The sequence below is a fragment of the Psammomys obesus genome, unplaced genomic scaffold (assembly GCF_907164565.1).
Source record: "Psammomys obesus unplaced genomic scaffold, mPsaObe1.curated_primary_1811, whole genome shotgun sequence".
Classification (NCBI taxonomy): domain Eukaryota; kingdom Metazoa; phylum Chordata; class Mammalia; order Rodentia; family Muridae; genus Psammomys; species Psammomys obesus.
This window is the reverse complement of record NW_026587216.1, coordinates 12541754-12562012: the sequence shown is the minus strand read 5'-3', so window position 1 is coordinate 12562012 and position 20259 is coordinate 12541754. Positions and strand designations below refer to the sequence as shown.

The following is a 20259-nucleotide window of genomic DNA, read 5'->3' as shown; positions in this document are numbered from 1 at the left end:
TAAACTGTATGATTTCACGTAATATCATGTGTTTATTTTAACCACTATTGCTTTGTTGTACTTCAACAACAAATTCTTTTATTGTACAGTATTGTTTTAGATATTCTTGGTTTTTCATTTTTCCATATGAAGTTGAGAATTGCCTTTTCAAGGTCTATGAAGAATTTTGTTGACATTTTGATGAATGAAGTGAATCTATAGATGGCTATTTTTACTATGATAATTCTACCAATCCATGAGCATGGGACATCTTTCCATCTTCAAATATCTTCTTCAATTTCTTTCTACAGAAACTTGAAGTTCTTGTCATAAAGGTCATAAAGGTCTTGCTGTGTCAGAGTTACACCAAGATACTTTATATTATTTGTGGCTATGGAAATCTTTAAGTCTCTGAAGAAAGAGGGATGAGATACAACCAGGATGTAAAGTAAATAACTTTAAAGAAAGGTATATTTGGGAGAAGCAAACAAGTCAATCTATTTAATTTAGTTACTCAACACATTCTGGCAGCTAAAATAGGAGCTAGTAGAAACTGTAGAGAGGTCTTGGGAGATGTTGTGGCAAGTACAGACAGGCAGAGGAATTAAGCCACTCTCAGACCACAGAAATAGTGCATTGATGTGTAGGCCCAGGTTGGATCACTCTGCGATAAAATGTCATGAGTGGGCATTCAGAGTTTTAAAGGTTGGCTAAATGAAACCGACCCTGAGGATAGTGTTTACATGATGGAGTGTTGAAAGCCCTATAGATCAGTACTTTCTCCTCTTTTCAGAACCACATTTTGTATATTTACCCACTCAGGAGCAGTGACACCATTTTTAAAGTCTTCATTGTATGTGTGTGTGAGACAGAAACACATACACACGCCTACACACACACACACACACACAGAGAGAGAGAGAGAGAGAGAGAGAGAGAGAGAGATCAAAGAGAAAGAGAAAAAAAATGGCCATATTAATTCATTCACCATGAGCAGTAGGGATGAGGACAACAAACAAGATAAAAAAAAACTATCTTTTCATCTCAATAATTAAAGAGCATTTCCTTATTTATTTTGGTTGAGGATATTTCAGAAAATGGAAATGAGAATAATTTTTATTCCTAAAATTATGATACAGCTCAAGAGAGAACATCAATAGGTTGGGAGTTTATGAGCCAGAAGAGCACCAGAGAACATGAACTAAAGTGAGCAGTGATGGTCAACTCCAAGGGATGGATTATAAACAGTCAGATACATTAAAAAGGGAAATTTCATGTCAAGAATTGGGGCTCAGATCCATTTCACACAGTTGATAAAGATTATGTGATAAGAATAAGGGGTAGAATCTATAACGTTGGAGCACTACTTTAATCCCAGCACTGGGAAGTCAGAGGCATGGTGAGCTCTGTAAATTCGAGGCCAGCCTGGACTATACAGTGAGCCCTGAGACAAAGAATGCTGCACAGTGAAATCTGTCTGGAGAAAACAAAAACAAAAGAATAAGAGGGAGAAACTGACCTGGATTTAGTATAAACAGACCTCAAACACTTTGTATTCTTGTCTAGAAGCCAAAATTGTCCTCTGGACTCTTTGCAGCCTTATTCCTGCTAAAGACCAGGGAGACCAAAAATGCTTGGAGGCTATGCTCCATGATTTTGTTTCCAAAATGTTTTTAAGGTTAACTTTTCAGAGTTGTGTTAGATTACCAATAAAAGCTCATTAAAGAAAAGTTGATGATTAAGAAAAAAAAATATGATATTGGTAGAGACCTCAGGATCAATCCCTCAGGAAAAGGACACTCTTTTTTGTAATTTTTATTTTTAATTTTTACTTCACAGTTTATTCATTCTATATCCTGATTGAAGCTCTCTCCCTCAACTCCCCCCAGTCCCACACTTCCTCCCTCTTCCTCCCATCCCCCTCCCCTAGTCCACTGAGACAAGGAATTCACTGACATTGCCATCTGCCCATAGCTTATCATAGCTCATCAAGACTGCCTGAATCCTCTTCCTCAGTGGACTGGCAAGGCTGCATCATCAGGGGCCAATAATCAGTGAGCAGTCAACTGAGTGCATGATAGACGCAGGCCTTGATATCCTCATTAAGTAGCCACATGGAGACTGAGCTCCCAATCAGCCAATAAGTAGTCTAGGTCCTCTCCATGCATGGTCCTCCATTGGTTCATCAGATAAAGGATATACTTACAGTACAGTAAAGGGATAAATGGAATCATTTTTTTTTCTAAATAGATGTAATGCTGAAACTCACAATCCATCCCAGCATGCAAAAGGCACAGGCAAGCCAATCTTAATGAGTTCAGGCAAGTCTGGTCTAAATAGAGAGTTCCAGCAAAGTCAAGGCTACATAGTGAGATCCTGTCAAAATAAAAAAAAAATCAAAATAAATTATCCCATTACTTGATACACCATCCCATCTTTCCTAAAATTCTTCCACCCCAGAACGTTCCCTACATACTGTGCTAAGGTTTAGTTGGGTAAGCCTTCCTTTCTGAGGCCTTCTAATGCAACAAGGCTGCTTTCCCCCTTGATCCTCCATTGTCATTCTATTCCATGAGGTTGCTGAGATTTACACTTTGCCTGTACTGAGAATTTTTCTTTGCACCAGGGTAGATTATCCTTGATCTCCAAGTTCATCTTTAAATTATTTCAATAATGACAAAAAGGACTCCAAGAATAGAACCCAATATGCACACAGCATCAGAGCTCTGGGATGAAAAATGCAGATGCAGAAGGACAATAAGAAATTCTGTGTTGCATTTGTTTTTGTGAGGAAGTAATTAGGAGCAGTCTTCCATAGCTTCTCACCAACTTCTTCTTCTATACCTAGCCTCTATGCAGATAGGGTTCCAGTGTTGTAGAGGATGAAGGGAAAAGCTGTGGAGAATCACCTCTTACTCAATATTCCCTTCATCACTTACACATTTTCTTCGTGCTACAGTGTCAGTGGTACAACTCTCTCCCTAGCATTCCTGTTCTGAGTCTATTCTCCATGGTCACAGAGAGGCCAAAGCAGAAACAGTCATGATGACAGCTATCTGAATAGTCTAAATTCTGGCTAATAATGTAGACTGATTTTTCCACGAACTCCTTGTCTTCCACTTACTGTAGAAAGCTCAACGAAGAATAGTGAATCCAATATACCACATCCTACCCCAGGGCCCATTTCCCTCACATCCTCTCAGTCTCTTTGGGCACCTATGTTGATCTTGGACTGAACCATTCTGCAGTATGCACACATTTCCTGTGAGCTAGGGATGTATCAAAGGTTTCCACAAGATTCTTGATGAACCTCAGAAATAAGCCATTATTACAGATAAATGGAATGGCTGTCCTACTGATCCTGCCATTTCCATGTTCATCGACACACTGATATCCATCTGGTGCTTTGAATAAGAACCATTCTCTATATGCTAGGATATTTGGATCTTGGTTCCCAGTTGTGGATAGTGTTTGGGAAGATTTAGGTGGGTCTAGCCTTGCTAAAGGAAATATGTCTCAGAAAGTGAGCCTTGGGAATGAAAGCCTTTTTGCCACTTCCAGTTTGATCAGTCTGCTTCATGCTTTTTTTCTAAGAATGTGAGCACTTAACATTTGTCCTGGCTGCCATTCTTACCCAGCGTGAGGGACTCATATATCTCTGGAACAGTACACTTCCAAATAAACCCTTTTCTTCTATAAGTTGTTGTAGTCATAAAGTTTTATCACAGAAACAGAAAATTAACGAATGAACATGTATCCCCTCCAAGGTACCTTCAGGCCTTTTGCTTCTTGTACCTGTACACAGCAAAAACCCCAATTACCAGCAGCAGTTTGGGTCCAAAGAGCACAGCTACAAGGACTTTAGCAGAATCTGAAGTCTTCAATTCTGAAATCAAAAAGTAGAAGGAACTATTAGAAAGGACACACAGAACTCATCATCCCTGGTCTTCTCTTGTCTCATCTGTGGACCTCTAAGCTCATCAAAGCTCTGAGGATTTTGAATGTATTTTCTCTAGTAATTCAAAGCATAATTTTGAAGCAAAAGAGGTGGTAATGTGGTTTCTATTTCTCCATTGGTCACAGCTCATGTCTTCAACTTTTACTTCTAAGAAAAAGTGTGTAAGAATTTGTGGTCAATGTCACATGGCACTTGGTTTTATGAAAAAAGTCCTTAAAAAGGAGATGAGCATTCAAAAGGAATCTTCTACAGAGCCGATTTACAGTTTAGAACTTCAGTGAATGAGTTTGGCATATTACAGGCCAGATCCAAATTATCTTGATTCATATTTAGTCTTAATATCCATGTATGCCATCCTCTATACCTGACTGACATTTCTGTGACAGTTAGTTGAATCATTTGGGATATACAGAGTACGTTTTCTTTGGAATGTGTTAACTTAGCAGACACAGTTTCAGCCAACATTATTTCTGGATGTCACCACATAACATCTGAAGCATCTAAGATATTTCCCTGCTCTTAACACACCTCTCCCAGGTTCCCAGAAATGACTTTCAAGTGTTTTTATCTACGACTTTCTTTCTTCTGTTACTACAACAGCTTTATAAACTTCCACAGTGGACTTTAGGTTTCTTTGACCTGTGTTCCTGGGAAACGAGAACTGATAACTGGTTCCAGAATGAATTATTTTGTGTCTTTTTTGTGCAGAAAATAGTTTTTTGTCAACTATGAAATGCTTGGTTTTCAGAATCGTATTTGTCAGTGATTATGATTCCCACTTTGCAGGGATAACGGTACACAGGTGGGGGGAGGGGTTTCCAGGTTAGTGAGATCAAGAGACTTTTCTCAAGGCTGATGTTTAGGATGATCCCTGAGACAGTGTCCCTGCACAGACAGGATCGGTCTCTCAATAGCCCAGGAATAGCTAGCTGTGAACCAGAAATACATATAAAAGAGAAAACTTATGAGTAAGTGAATAGACATTCTTTCTCATTTAGATAAAAGTCATCCTAAAAGTCTAGATTCTGGGGGATGAAGAGAGCCTGGTAAAGTGGCAAACAGCCACATAAAACCACTTGGTGGAAAACATGCAGGTAAAGGGAGATACATGTATAGATAAGAATCTATGAGACAAGACTACATGGTCTGGTTTCTTGACCATCATGTAGCCCATGTCCATGCCAGTACAGATGCTATATGAAATATTTCCATCATTCAGGAAGAGCTAGTTTTAATTTGCAATTAATCAAGCATTAATTATTTTTTTAAGAATAGAAACAGGCTGGTTGTATATTTCACTGAGTATGGTGTTTGCCTAACAAATGAGAGGCCCTAGACTCACTCTCTAGCACAGCCACACCAACAATACAGATAATTTGGTAGCCCATACCTATGATCCTAAAACTTGGGTTGTGGAAACAAGGGGAGCAAAAGTGTAATTTCTTACACTGTCTGGTGATTAGTTGTCAGTGCCGACTTGCCGCAACCTAGAATTGCCTAGGAAGAGCATTACAGCTAAGGAATTTGTTAAATTGAGTTGACCTGTTGGTGGGTCTGTGGAGGATTGTCTTAACTGCTAATTGAGATGGTAGCACCACTATGAATGTACATGGCATCAATTCATTAAACCCAGGGCCCCACAGTGTGTAAGATCAGCAAAGAAAGGTAGTTGAGCATCAAGCAGCAAATGGAAATTATAGGTACAGTTTTTCTCTCTGCTCTTGACTGTGGATGTGATCTTTGACTTCCTGCCTGGCTTTCTTTGGGTAAGCTGGAATTGTAAGCTAAACAAAAGCTTTCATCCCTTATGTTTTTTTTTTTTGGGGGGGGGTCATATTATTTTATCACAGCAACAGAAATGAAACTATAACATTCCAGAATTACATGCAAACAAGAATAAACTTCTCTTGAGGGAGCCTTAGGAATAAGCAGACACCCAATTTTATACAGCTGATTTGAAATAGGAATTCTATTGCCTTCTCCCATCTCCTCAGTCTGAAAAATCTATTAATGGCCATCCTATCCTCCAGCTCTCTGAGTACCTATGATGTCTTTTATTGGACCTATACTGAAACCACATGTCTTCCTGGGCTAAACCAGCTGTTTCACACCTGTGCTGATATCCACAGGACTACAGAATGGCCTGCCTTTCTTCATCTACGTTAGAGTGTACTCCCTTGTAATTCTAATATGAATGAATGGTCTGAAGAGTATTCTCAAATTGAAGAATTTGAGGTTTAATTAATAGACTGCCTTGAATTGGAGATCCCAGCATGAAATGTCAGAAGCCCTGGTGTATAAGTGTTTATCTTAAAACATAGACAATAGTTATACACAGAAAGGTAATTATTTTTGCATCAAGCATTGAAATGGATTGCCTCTCATTTCAAGGAAACCATCAAGAACAAAATAAACCAGGAACAAATAGAATGAAAAAAAAATGATATCTTCAGACTAGCAAAAAATACCCAAGCACTAAAACTTCTCACCAAGAGAATTAAAATCATTAGCTTAAGTCCTAGGAATGCAACTTAACTCTCAGTCATGGCAAATAAATAGGTGAAAAAATTATTCCCTTAATAAGATACTACCCCTTTCCTTCCCAGGATTTTGTCCCCAATTTACCCCTGCTAGCTGGTCTGCAGTTAAGTTCAGCTATATCTGAGGCCTGACCATGACAAAACAATTTTCTTTTTTGTTTTTTTCCTATCTGTTTTCAGAGGCTGTGCTATGGTTCCTCTGAACTCCGTTTCCCACCATTTGGGCACAATGTCTCTCTAATGACTAATGGAATGCAAGAGAAATAACAAGTTTTCCACATCAACACAGAGACAGGAATATCACTAGGACCGTAGAATAAAAAAGGACAATAAAATCCTTTGAGAATTTCTGTAGCAGAAGTTTGAAAACTCAGATAAAAACGGATTAAAATAACTCCAAAACAAACCACATTCAATGATATGTCCAATATCAAATGACTAATGTGTTTTTATGAACATTAAAGGAAATTGAATTCATCATTTTAACACATTGGGATAGATTTCTTCGGGTCCAAAGACTTTATCAAGAAAAGCTGGTAAGGATTTAAAGATGAGATAAAACTTAATTTGGGGGCACAAAAAAACCTATAAAAGTGATTTTGAAAAGCACAAAATACAGTCCTTTTAAGATCATTGTTGGGAAATATAGTTGTTCCTGACCTAAGTTGTTTTGTGTGCAGTTATGCAGAAGCAACTAACACAGTCCTAAATGCCATCAAGATCACCATCTCAGCTGCTGGAGATAAGAACAGATTTTTAGGAGGACACAGTGGCACATAATCTTGTACTATTTCTTATCAGAAATTTGTACTAAATGGCCATATTTCACACAGCCAAGAGGTGGGGTGGAAACCTCACCAGACGTGATGCCAGTACCTTGCTCCCTCTGATGTTCACTGATCACCACAGTATGGGATTTCATGATTGCTGGCTGTCCATCATGTTCAACCTGGCATGTGAGTACCATGTCCTCCTTATGGGCATGTATGTTCACCAAGAGCCAGCTGGTCCTTGTGTAGGTTCCATCCTTGTTTACTGTGAGTGTAGAAGCCACTTCTGTCTGAGACATATTTCCATTCTTTGTCCAGGTCAACTGAAGGCTCAAAGGATAGAAGTTCTTCACTTGACAAGTGACATTCGTCAGATTCAATACCACTGTTGGATGCTGGCTGACTTCCATGGAGGGTAGAACTGAAAAAGCACAAGCAGAAGCCTAGGCAGATGGAACTAAGGCAGAGGGAAGAGTCTGGAGTCCTGAGGACCCACCCCTGTTAACAAATGCATCATGGGACAGAAGTGCTTATTCTAGAGTAGAGGCACCACTAAGCATAGCTACTAAACCAGGAGCTTAGGCAGTGATGTGTGTGGATCCTAATAATTGAAATTAATAAGAAAAACTCCAGTGTGTACTGGGAAAAAAATAAATGCCTGAAAATGCTGTGTGTGAGCTCTGTGGCCTATAATTAGTATAGTTTGCATTTCTTCTGTTAAAGTACAATTTCCTTCATGTGCTGATGATAATGTTTTATCCTTCCTATGTGGTACACATGAATACTTCCTGGGAACTGTAGACAAAGCATTCTAACCACATATGAGCTTGAGCTGTGATTCAGACACACCTACCTCGGATGATGTCAGACAAGTTAGCAGTCCCACGGAGAGGGCTTCCTTGCAAGGTGACATGGGCCACCTCACAGATGATCTGAGAATGAATATCTCTGGGTCCCAGCACTAACTGGGCTGTGCTGGAGACATTGTAGAAGATTCCTTCTCCTTTGGGGTCCACAGTAGTTTCGAAGGGAGAGAGCTCTTTTCCACTTTTGAACCACTTCAGTGTGATATTCGGAGGGGAGAATCCATGAGACTTGCATGTGAAGGTCACTGTCTGCTGAGGTGAAGCTCGGGCTGCAGGTCCTGAGACCACAGGAGGAGATGGTTTTGCTGTAAAGGAGCATGGAGACAAGGATGAGACTGTGATGGCCATGACTGAGGACATAACATTGCAAAGAACCTTCGTAGAAAATGTCACTATCATGGTGGTTTGCTGTGTGCCTGGGATCAACACCAGAGCTTTAGCCACACTAAGGACCTTCTTTTCCCCATGTCATGCTTGTGTCCTAGCCACAGACTGTAAGTGCTCACCCTCCTCAATGTGTTTTCCTGTTTTTTGTCCTAGTCCTCCTGTGGCATCTCTTGTTTGTGTCTGCACAGTTTAATAGGAGATACCCAGGAGAAAATGAGGAAGGACCAGGGAAGTTAAAGTTCTAGGAGTTGCAAAGAAAGGCAATTACCAAAGTATTTTATATTTTATATCGTATATTCCTGCTGGCCTCCTCATGAAACCTAGACAACTTATGGTAAATATTTCTAGATTGACATCTAGTATAATTGAGAAAATAAAATACATCACAGAAGTAGCGCAAACCTAGTACCCTTCCTCATTCATTTTTCTTTCCTTCTTTGTACATATGTATATGCCATTATGTCTAATTTGTGCCAAGTCCTGAATTTCAAACTGAGAGCCCAAGAGTCTGCTTCTCCCTAGGTGGGCTTCAGCTGAACTTAGTCCGATGTCAAACAGATTACCTCTGTGGATAAAGCCAGAGGTGGTTCATTTCCTAGCTGTTAACCTAAAGGGACATAGAAGCAAGCCTGTTGAGCAGACAGAAATACTCTCTGGTCTTAAAAGCATAAATATGTGTGGATTGTTGAGATTAATGTGGTATGCCTGTAGATGTCTCCAGTTGAGTTTCCCATAATTCACTTGTCTTATTAGCAAAGTATGAGAAATATTACACATCTGTATTTGTACATGTGTAATTCCTTCTCAAATGGCCATTCTACCAGGAATGAAAACAAGTGTTATGTGAAGTCAAGCTATCTAAACTCTAGCAAACCTGATGTCCCTACAGGTTTGAGGGGGCCAGAGCAAGCTGCCATTTATTAAGAATTTCCAGGCATTCTTTCACTGTGCAGATTGCAGTGACGGAAGCTTTGGTAGGATTAAGATCAGAGTGCATGTGATTAGAGAAGTTAGACAGTCTAAAGTGCAAAGCTTATCTAACATGCAACAACTGATTAATTTAAATCCTGATCTTTGTCTAATGTACATCAATGTCCCCTTTTGCAGTGACTTTGGCCAGCTTGAGCATGACAAGTGTGGCTCTGGCAGGCCTTGCTATTCTCTCCCACTCACTTTGCCTTGCTAAATACCTTAAATTACATTCCTAAATCTAGTCACTTTCTCTTCCTGAAACTGACTGCCAAGGTCCAAGTATTGAAGTCCATCACTCAAAAACCCCCTTTAGCTCACTTAATTAACATGCCCAATTAAAACTGAACACCTCTTCCTAGCACAGGCTTTCCTATTTGGCCTTTATAAACTGCCATTTACCACTGAGCCATGTCTTTCTCCTCTCTATATGAGGCGGTCCTTTGCCCTTTAGGACAAATATCCTTCCTCTTCTTTTCTTTCTTCCAGTCTCCTTCTTCCTAACCTTTATTCCCTGACTTTATGTTTTACTCTCTTCCCTGTGTCCTTTGTGATGAGAACTTGTTCTTAGACTGGTACTTGAGCTGATACTTTTCCTACTACCCTTAAATAAACTAGATTAATACATCTCCCTAGAAAGATGATAATGATTCTAGAATCCCATTTATCAAATACTACTTATCACTGCCGTTGTTACAAGTTTTAGAGTCACTTATTCTGTTTTTACCATTTTGGTTCAGGAAAAGGTATACAAAGACAGTATGGTGTGTCTCTGGGTTGTTGCCACCCCTAGCATAAAAATCCCACCTAAGGAGCAGAAGCTTCTATACCCTGACGTGCTCTGCTTTCTTAGTGGTCACTATGTTGGCCAGTGGCTTTTACAGGACAATGGGGGAGGATTTCCTCCAGAGGGGCTAAATATAGAGAGCAGATGACGTTGAGAAGAGAGCAGCACAGAGTTCTGAGTGAAAAAGAGAAATTTCTGTCCCCAGAAATAGTTTTAATGCAAACCTCTGCCATATAGCAAAGATTTGCCCTGAGATTACAGTTGACCAAAGCTCTGCCTTGATAAAACCTTAGTTTAAACCTTGGTTAAAACCTCTGTCTTCGCCCTGAGAAGCATCCCTGGTACATTCCTTTGGCGTTAGAGAGTTGAGCACAGCAGTCTGGGCCCTGCTATTCTGCAGCATGAGGGTTTGTAATGCCTCAACTTGATGTCCTAACAGCTCTATCAAGGGAATGATTACACATATACTGTTGCCTTAAAGCTTGTATTTGATATTTCAGAAGCCAATAGTAGTATGTGAACAATTAAAGGAATGTGGATCCAGGATTTAATTTGTTTTCCATGGAATTTCAAAAATAGCCAGGTAAAGAGACACCTACCTCACAATTACTTGATTGACACCTATAGCCTAGAGGGAAAGTGAAAATCCAAGGTCATGTGCCCCTTTAATAACACAGCTCACATTGGTAAAATACATTCTAAAAATCAGCAGTTCCTCAAAGTATGTTATATGACTTCACTCCTTCAGTATAGCCAGTTTACATACTGTGTAGCAGAAAGACTGTATCATGAGGCCCCTGCAGAAGGTCTTGTTCTAGGTACTTGTCATGGAGTAGCTGTGCTGGGATGCACGTTCAGGCATTTAAATTCTTTCCTCTATCCTGCAAACCACTACAATTCTGATGTTCCTAATGACTCTGACATCACCAGCCAAGATTATGTGCATGGTTTCTCCTTCATCAAGAAACATCTACCAGGAACCATGGCTGTCAGCATCACAAAATGGAAAACTGAGGACTCCATAAAGAGATTGTGCCCCTCCATGGCTTCCTGATGCCAGACTCTCAGCAGTTCTCTGGATAGTCTTAGCACTCTGGAAAAGTGGGCACAGGAGCCACCTTCTACAGAAGAGGAAACTAAGGGTCAGGTTTAATGAGTTATCCAAGGTTTGAGAACCATGATATGCCACTGATTTTTCTGCATACAGCTGTATCAGGTGATATACAGAGGGCTCAAGCTTTTCTCAAAAGAACTATGACATCATCATGCCACAAATGAGGACACTGATGCTAAAAACAGAGACCTTGTCTGCTCTTACCAACTGCATCTCAGAGGCTATTTCCTGTGCCCTCACTTGCCTTTTCCTCAAAAAACCAACTGTCCTCAGACTGGAGCCCTGCTACTCTACTTTGTCCCTAAGATTTTGACCTAAGGAATCCTGTGCCAGATTGCTGCTCCAGATAGTTCAAGGGAGAGGGATGTCTTTGTTCCAGGGGCCCCAGGCTCCTGTAGACCCTTACTGGATGCAGGAGGCAGCTCTACTCTGCGTCTGCTGCTCAGAGAATAAACTATACAGGAAGAATAGCACATATGAGGCAATGTGCTGTGGCCAACCCTTCATATGATCACAAGTCAGGTGACCTCTCTGAATGCCAGCATCCTCCTCTCTAAAAGCAAAGGTGACTTCCCCCCTATGACACATGCTTAGCAGAAAATGGCATAACAGAGACAGGACACATTGGTATTTTATGCCTCTCCTTACAAGTATGTCCTTCTTCAGCGGTATCCTCAGGACAAATGATATGGAAAATAAAGCTAGCATCACTAAAAACTTATGTGTTTTATATTACTTGAGTCTTTTGCTGGTGTCTAAACATTGCATTACCTAGAACTTCAGTGTCCTTGTTCATGATATGGATGGATTTAGGAGGAAGCCATTCTCCTTGTTTCTTTCTGTTGAGGGGTTGTGAGAAGACTACATCACATCTATGCGGTAAAATACTAACATCGTTATAATCTAATTACCCTCAAAAGCAGCAGACTTTCTCCAGAGAACATGTGTCTTATGGCCAAGATGATAACCATAAGAGTTGATCCACTGTGGCACTGTTTACTTAGCCAAAAATTGAAATAAATGAAACATTCATGGCCTGAGATCTGAACTCTGGTTGTTGGACTATCATGCTTTGTTTCCACAGGGGAAGAATTCTCACACAGAATATCTGTATAGTTGACATTTTCATAGATTTTTGATCACTACTATATATAGAATCTGAGAGTGAGAAAAAATCTCAAAACCTTGGAGCTGGTGGTGAATGAACATGTTGACTGAGTTCAAGAATTCTGACCCCAAATCTCTTATTCATCAAGCTTCTAAGTGAACAAGGTTTCTCTTGCTTGGACAATCAGAAGTAGGCCTCTAATGAGATGTACCACATCTCAGCTAACTGGCTATATGATTATGGTCAGGATACCAGCATACAGGGCTCACATCCCCTAACAAGACTGGGGTGTATAGTGTGACTGACTTTCATTCTCCAAAATTCCTGAAATCAAGACCAAGTTAGAAGAATTTAGTCTTTTGTCAGGAAATTCAAAGTGAGCACCTGGCTATCTCAGCTGGGCACTGACAATCTACATGGAACAAGCTCCAGGAGGCAAGCTAACACTGGCCCAGACCTTTAGTGCCTGGGAGAGTTGGTCCTGACACATAATGTTGGCATAAGGGTAGCCTGGTGCCAACACCTAAACCAGGGCTAAGAGATTCCACAGAAAATGTAGACATATCCAGAATCATCTCAGTGTGCTGTAACTGGACAGGAAATGAAGAAATCACACACTTCCTTAGCATCATTTTCTGTTTTGATGTGCTTTTTCTCTTGGCAAAAAGGAGACACACATTTTGAGTAAAGAGCTCCTGCTTGACAGCTAGAGTAGATATCTAGAGTAGAACAGGCACAACTAGGCTCCAGGTTGTTAGGGCAGAAGGAGAAGACTTCATCAGGTGAAGAAGGACACTCTGGAGGCAGTAGGACAGGTGTGACCCCATCACTGGACCAGGCAGTCAGCTGTCAGGGTCTTTATCAGACACCAGGCTAGGGCATATTGGGAAAGGTAAGCTCTGTGGGGCAGGCAGACGAGGGCATGGATTTACTCCATTCATCAGAAGGAGAACCTCTAGCAAACAGCATGTCACCTCCTCTCTTCAGGTTCCTTGGACCACAATTGGGTAAGTCACTCTATGAACATGAGGGTTTACTTCCACAGTTGATTCTTATTTGTTCACCGAATCTTGGACATTGTTTTTACCTGTTGGAGAAATCAGGGATGAGGAGGACAATGCAGTACTTACCAAGCACATACAACATGGTGCCTCCTCCAGACTGAAGCTCTTTCCCAGACACTGAAGTGTCAGGCTGGAACTTCACACAGTAGTAGGTGCCAGCATCAGCAGGGGTGACATTACTGATGCGGATGGAAAAGTCCAGGTTGTTTCTCTTTGTGACATCTTTGACATTTGTGATTCTGGGGAATCTCTCTCCTGTGAAACTGTATATAAGATGCCGACTTTGTCCTGTACCCCTGAGCCACTTAATGGGCCCCACAGGGAGCAGGGAGGTCACAGTGCAGTTCAGAATGGCTGAACCTCCAGCAGACACAAAAACTGATTTCTCAGGCTGAATCACCTTCAGCTCCCGCTCATCTGCTCCTGCAGGAAACATCAGTTAGTGTTCATCTTGACAGGAACCTACAGGTTTGCGATCAAATACTATTCTCAGAAACACTCAGCCTGTATGTGATCACAGATCCCAAAGCTTGTGACTCTTAACACAGATGAGCAAACTGAATCACAGAAAGATGGAGAACTTAGCAGGGTTTTGATTGAAGCCTTAATTTTGTTTACAATTCTCATGCTTCGTCCAGTATCTGCTTCATTTTCTGTGCACACAGCATATGGAACTTCTGTTACAATAATATTGGGTGTGATCATGTGACTCTTTTAGATCAATGAGATATGAACATAATTGTAGAGTCAGGTCTACATTTGATTACAAGTTTCTCATGATGGGGTTTGCTTTATCAGATGGGATAATACGCCTTAGATAGATCCTAAAAAATAATAACATTTAACCTAACTAAGAAATAAAACTTCCAGACAAAATAGTTAAGAGCCCAATTGCTGTTTGAACTTTCTCTCCATCTTTTCCCTCAGTTCAGTGCCCAAAGACCCAACCTGCTCACACCCAACACTCACCTACACTCCCCATTCCCCGCACCTCCACACTCCTGCTACTCAGGTGCACATTCACTGCTTAGGGACAGACCATGCCAACCAGAAGAGCTAAGAGACATACTTGCTGTCTGAACCCTCACACTCCCTCAGACTGGAGCCAATGATACCTTCCCTGTCCCACTGCCCCCAACCCCTTCACTGCACCTTCCCCTTCTTAGGCAGACATCCACTGCTCAGGTACAGGTCACACAAGCCAGAACAGGGAAGGGCTCCATCTGCCATAGGAACCATCCCACTCTCACCTCTCAGAGCCCAAGACCCAAGCTTCTCACACCTGCCTCCTGCTGCCCCCACACCTGCACTGTTATATACCTGCTACTCCAGGAAAGGCCATGCCAGTCAGAAAAACAGAGATCCCTGCTGGTCCACAGGCCAGGCTATCAACCAGAAGTCTAGCTCTCAATTCTGACTGAAAGTTGCTGCTGGACCAGAGGTCAAGTTGGCTACCAGAAATATAGACCACAAAGATAAGACCAAATAATAATCAGAATACACCCATCCAACAAAAATAAACTCCAAAACAGGCTCCTAGAGTGATCCTTATCCTAAATGCAGAAGCCTAGATGCCAGTACAAGAACATGATCAACAACAGCAAGGGCAGTACAGAATCACCAGAACCCAGCTATCCTACAACAGCAACACCAAGACTGCATCACAGCTGAGACATAAGAATATGCCCATCAAACCAACTTCATAAAGAACAGTGGTCCTTACAGAAAAAAATGAATGGATGAAATGGAATGGATGGAACTACAAAAAAAAAAAAAAGTTATCCTGACTGAGGTAACCCAGACCTAGAAAGACAAACATAGAATGTACTCACTTTTATATGAATATTTGCTGTAAAAGAAAATATAATCATGCTTCAATGCAAAGACCCAAATAGGCTGAGTAAAAAGAAGGGCTCAAGGGTAGATGCATGGATCTCCCTAGGAAAAGTTAATAGAATAGATATTGTGAGTAGACTGCCAGGACTGAGTGGGTAGGTAAGGGAATAGGAGAAATCAGGTGTCGGGTAAATGAAGGGAGAGAATTCTGGGAGAGACAACTGGAATTAGGGGGAATTGGGGGGATAGGTGAGGTAGAAACCTATCAAATGGAAACTTCAGGATTCTATGAGAGTGACCCTAGCCATGATTCCTAATAAGAGGGGATATGGAGCCTGAACCAGCCACATGTGTATAATATGTTAAAATGTTATGATTGAATGAATCCTCAAAATAAAGAAATAAGACCTTGGTTTAAGTTACCAATTAAAAATATATTAATATTCTGTATATTATAAGATGTGTAAAATCACCTTAATCACTTAAATAGTTTTATGTGTATGGATGTTTGCCTGCAGAAAAATCTGTGTACCAAAAGCATGCATGGATTTAATGAATCAGGAAGAGGGTGTCAGGTCCCCTGGAGTTGTAGCTATAGATGGTTGTGAGCTACCATGTGGGTGCTGGATATTAATGATGAGATGACAGATTTCTATAAAGTGTGTGGCTTGACATAACAGACATTTATTTTTTTATATTGTGTAGTTCAGATGTTCAAATTTGTTGAGATAAGGCAACAAACATGGAGTCACAGAACCCTAATCTCCCCGAGGCCCAGTGTCTTTTTTTCACATGGTGTGGTCACCTGAGAGTATCCTCCATGTCACCTGTCTTTGCATCACTGCACTGTTTTGTCAGTAATCCTGACTCCAAAGCTCTGGGAGTTCTGAGCGCTTCTATCTGGACTTTGTGATCTGGAAGGACTGTGCTGTAGTGCACTCATTTGCTATACTACTGGGCTAAGACTATACAAATTCATTTCAATATTTAAAGAGAAAAATGAAAGCATGAAAATCTTTATGAAAGTACGGAAAATGAAAAGAATAAAAAAAATGTCGAGTCTGATTAGCAAGAAAAGAATATTAGAGAAGTGGTAAGAAGGAAACTGATGGTGTTGGGGAGTCAAGATACAAGAAGACTTAGAAGTTCAATTTACAGGTCTACAAAGTAATTACACATTTTATAAAAAAATGTACAAACATAAAAATGGATACAATAATGTTACTGAATCAGCAGTGCAGGGGCAGTGGGCAAATAAAGAGAAGAAATTAAATATTTTGGAGTAAATGTGAAGGATTAATGAAAAAATATTGCTTAACATCTTGTAACTTTGATAAATACAAAAAGAGTAAAGCCAACATGAACTAATTGAAAGTGCTACAAACTCAGAGAGAATCCCGCCAGCACATTTGTAATCCAACTGACAAAAGCCAAGTGTAGTAAAAGACTGAAAGCAGCCTAGAGCATAATTCATTTCTTTAAACATCACATCCTGAAAAATGATAGGAACATTGCTCATTTCAGAAATGTCAACATCCAGGAAGCAATGAGATGATGTATCTATCAGAAAGAGAAAATACATCCAGAATTTAAATAAAACCAAGAATTCTACACATGATAACACTATGGAAACAACACAAAGGAGAAAACATGGTATTCAAGTTAAATATCTCCTCTCATTTCAATGATACCTTCCCTGCAGGGAATACTAATGGGCTCTTTAGGGCTGACATAAAAAGAATCAGAGAATAAGGGGAGTAGTGAAAGATAAAATAACTTCTTCTTAAGTCGCTAAAAGTATAGCGACTTTTAAATTTTCATAAAGCATTCATTCTGAGCTCAGCACTTCCACTTTTTCCAGTTTTTAAATAATGGTGGCTCTAATTTTCAACCTGCTGAGAAGTATGGGGGATGGCCATGGACAACTCAGTTACTGTTAGGTCTCAGACAAGGATATCTGAGGGCAAGACTCAGCTTCCTTAGATAAATGAAGCCAAAAAGAAAAGAAATTTTAAGAAACTAAAATTTTGTATAGAAGTGCTATAATTTCTGTATCCTTTCCTCTGTTGAGATCACCGAAAATCAGAAGATGACAAGGTAGCACAATGCCTTTTAAAGAACAGTGTAATTCTAGGCAAAGTTCCTGGAGAACATCATATTGATTAAAATCCTGGCAAGAAATTTTATAAAAAGGTTGTAAGGAGTCAATGATCCAAGAACATAGATTGTAAAAGTGATATTCCTAAACACCGCACAGGAATGGGGCTGATGTGCCATAATCTTTGGGTGGTTTAAGTTTTGACATCTGGAAAAGAAGGGAGGGCAGAAGCTGAGTTGTTAGTGCAGAAATATGAACGATCTTAGAAAGAAAACCTGGAGCCCATTCCCACCCACTATGACTCTGAAGTTGTCTGTCTAGCAGTGCACTTGAGTGACTTCTGAAGTGAAGTGAACCTCGAAGGGTGAACATGACCAATCAGGAGATCCTGCCATGATCTATGGATTTAGATGAAGTTCCTTTATCCCCCAGATGCCTGGGCCCCAAGCCTAGAGTCTGCACTCCCACATCAAGTCTGATATTTCAGGAAATCCTGTAAGCTCCACTTCAGCCTATATCCAAAAATTTGACCTCTTTCCTGTTTCTCTCCTGCTACTGTACTGTGCAAGCAGCTCTGTCTCATTAGTTCACATTCAACAACGTCCTTCTATCTGTCCTGAAAGAGTTGTCCTTAATCATTAGAAAAATCTATTTAAAACCCACATTAGGCCAAAGTGCTTCACCCTGCACAAAACTAAAGTCCAAGTGGATCAAAGACCTCAACATAAAACTAGACACACTAAACCGCTTAGAAAAAAAAAGTGGGGAATACCCTTGAACTCATTGGCACAGGAGACAATTTCCTGAACAGAACACCAACAGCACAGGCTCTAAGAGCAACAATCAATAAATGGGACCTCATGAAACTGAAAAGCTTCTGTAAAGCAAAGGATACTGTCCTCAGAACAAAATGACAGCCTACAGATTGGGAAAAGATCTTCACCAATCCTATATCTGACAGAGGGCTAATATCCAGTATATATAAAGAACTAAAGAAGTTAAACAGCAAAAAATCAAGTAATCCAATTAAAAAATGGGGTACAGAGCTAAACAGAGAATTCTCTGCAGAGGAATATCGAATGGCAGAGAAACATTTAAAGAAATGCTCAACCTCATTAGCCATCAGGGATATGCAAATCAAAACAACCCTAAGATTTCACCTTACACCCATCAGAATGGCTAAGATAAAAAACTCAAGAGACAACACATGCTGGAGAGGTTGTGGAGAAAGGGGAACCCTCCTCCACTGCTGGTGGGAATGTAAACTTGTACAACCACTCTGGAAAGCAATCTAGTGCTTTCTCAGACAACTAGGAATTGTACTTCCTCAAGATCCAGCTATACCACTCCCAGGCATATATCCAAAAGATACTCAAGTACACAATAAAGACATTTGCTCAACCATGTTTGTAGCAGCTTACTTGTAATATTCCAAGCTTGAAGTGGCTCCCATTTACCTCAAGTGAAAGGACTGTCCATGACTTGGGAGGAAGCTCCACTTATGGCCTTTGCATATGCAGCTGCCTTCAGTGAAGTCCTTCTAGGAGGCTGGGACACATGACCTATGTTCATGCTTTCTTTTCATCTTTTTATCTCCGTATCTTCTTATTGAATTTCTTCTCAGTGATGTTCATCCAGGCCATCCCATCTTCAAGGTCTATGTCTCCAACAGAGCTTCCCTCTTTCTTTAGTCATTTAGACATATCTCCACATATACCTTTTTAAAATATCATACATTTCACCTTTTCTGGTAATTATTATTTTCTCTGTTCTCTATAGAGGATAGAAACCAAATTCCCCATGTGAATGACATTTTCAAGAAAAGCTGTTTGCATACACTGTATGATCTATATAGATTCATGGAGCTGGGTACAATTCATGCAGCTAATTCTAGCTGTAGATACAGATGTGGACCTGACTATAATTATGCCATGATAAATTAGCATTTTATTGATGTGAAAAACACATGGGATCAGAAGTTCAAAAGACTGAATATTTCCTTTGGCTCATTGTTCAGGTCCTGAGGGTTGACTGGTTGAACTGGTCTCAGGTTAGACAGAGCCTCCTCATGATGATGGTGTGTGATGGAACAAGGTTTCTCATCTTATGGTGGTGAGAAACAGAGTGGCAAGAATGTATGTAGGCCACATGCTGCCCTCATAGCATGCCTCCCCCCATTTCCCATACTGTCCACTCTGTTAGACCTTATCATCTAAACAATCAATTGCTGAGTCGTATTCCATTGTGTAAAAATACCACAATTTCTGCAACCATTCCTCCATTGATGGACAGATGTTCTGGCTATTACGAATAAAGCTGCTACAAACATGGTTGAACAAATGTCCTTGTTGTGTATTTGAGCATGTTTTGGATATATGCCTAGGAGTGGTACAGCTGGATCTTGAGGGAGCGTTAGTCCCAAATTTCAGAGAAAGCACCAGATTGATTTCCAAAGTAGACCTTACCTTCTAAGTAATCAAACTTTCAAAGTAGCACCATTATCTTTTGAAAAGATTTTACAATATAAAATTTTTAATATATTTGAAACTCAAAGAATATTTTTAATAAACACCTTCTCAGTACTGAAACAAAATTTTAAGACTCTACTGATCGATGTACAAAAGGAGAGGCTGAGATTCTTAGCCGAATTTTGGGCAGAATGCATGAAATTTTGTGAAAGAAGGCACAGATAGGAACACTGGAGAGGACAGGAGCTCCAAAAAGAGACCAACAAGCAATAATAATAATAATAATAATAATAATAATAATAATAATAATAATAA

General features: G+C 40.2%; 1 protein-coding gene across 2 annotated transcripts in view; it reads right to left on the bottom strand.

Annotated features, from left to right (window-relative positions):
• Positions 1 to 1909: 1909 nt before the first annotated feature.
• LOC129673488 (signal-regulatory protein beta-1-like) overlaps positions 1910 to 20259 on the bottom strand; it is a 25092-nt gene continuing 6742 nt past the window's right edge. The window contains exons 3-7 of one of the 2 annotated variants that reach the window (XM_055603301.1): positions 13609 to 13965; positions 8101 to 8418; positions 7354 to 7668; positions 3751 to 3865; positions 1910 to 2355 (exon numbers count right to left, since the gene is read on the bottom strand). In XM_055603301.1, coding sequence (XP_055459276.1) covers positions 3753 to 3865; positions 7354 to 7668; positions 8101 to 8418; positions 13609 to 13965 — 1103 coding nt within the window. In that variant the 3' untranslated portion in view covers positions 1910 to 2355; positions 3751 to 3752. The remainder of the gene's footprint in view (positions 2356 to 3750; positions 3866 to 7353; positions 7669 to 8100; positions 8419 to 13608; positions 13966 to 20259) is intronic. The other variant, XM_055603302.1, reaches the window with a different exon arrangement.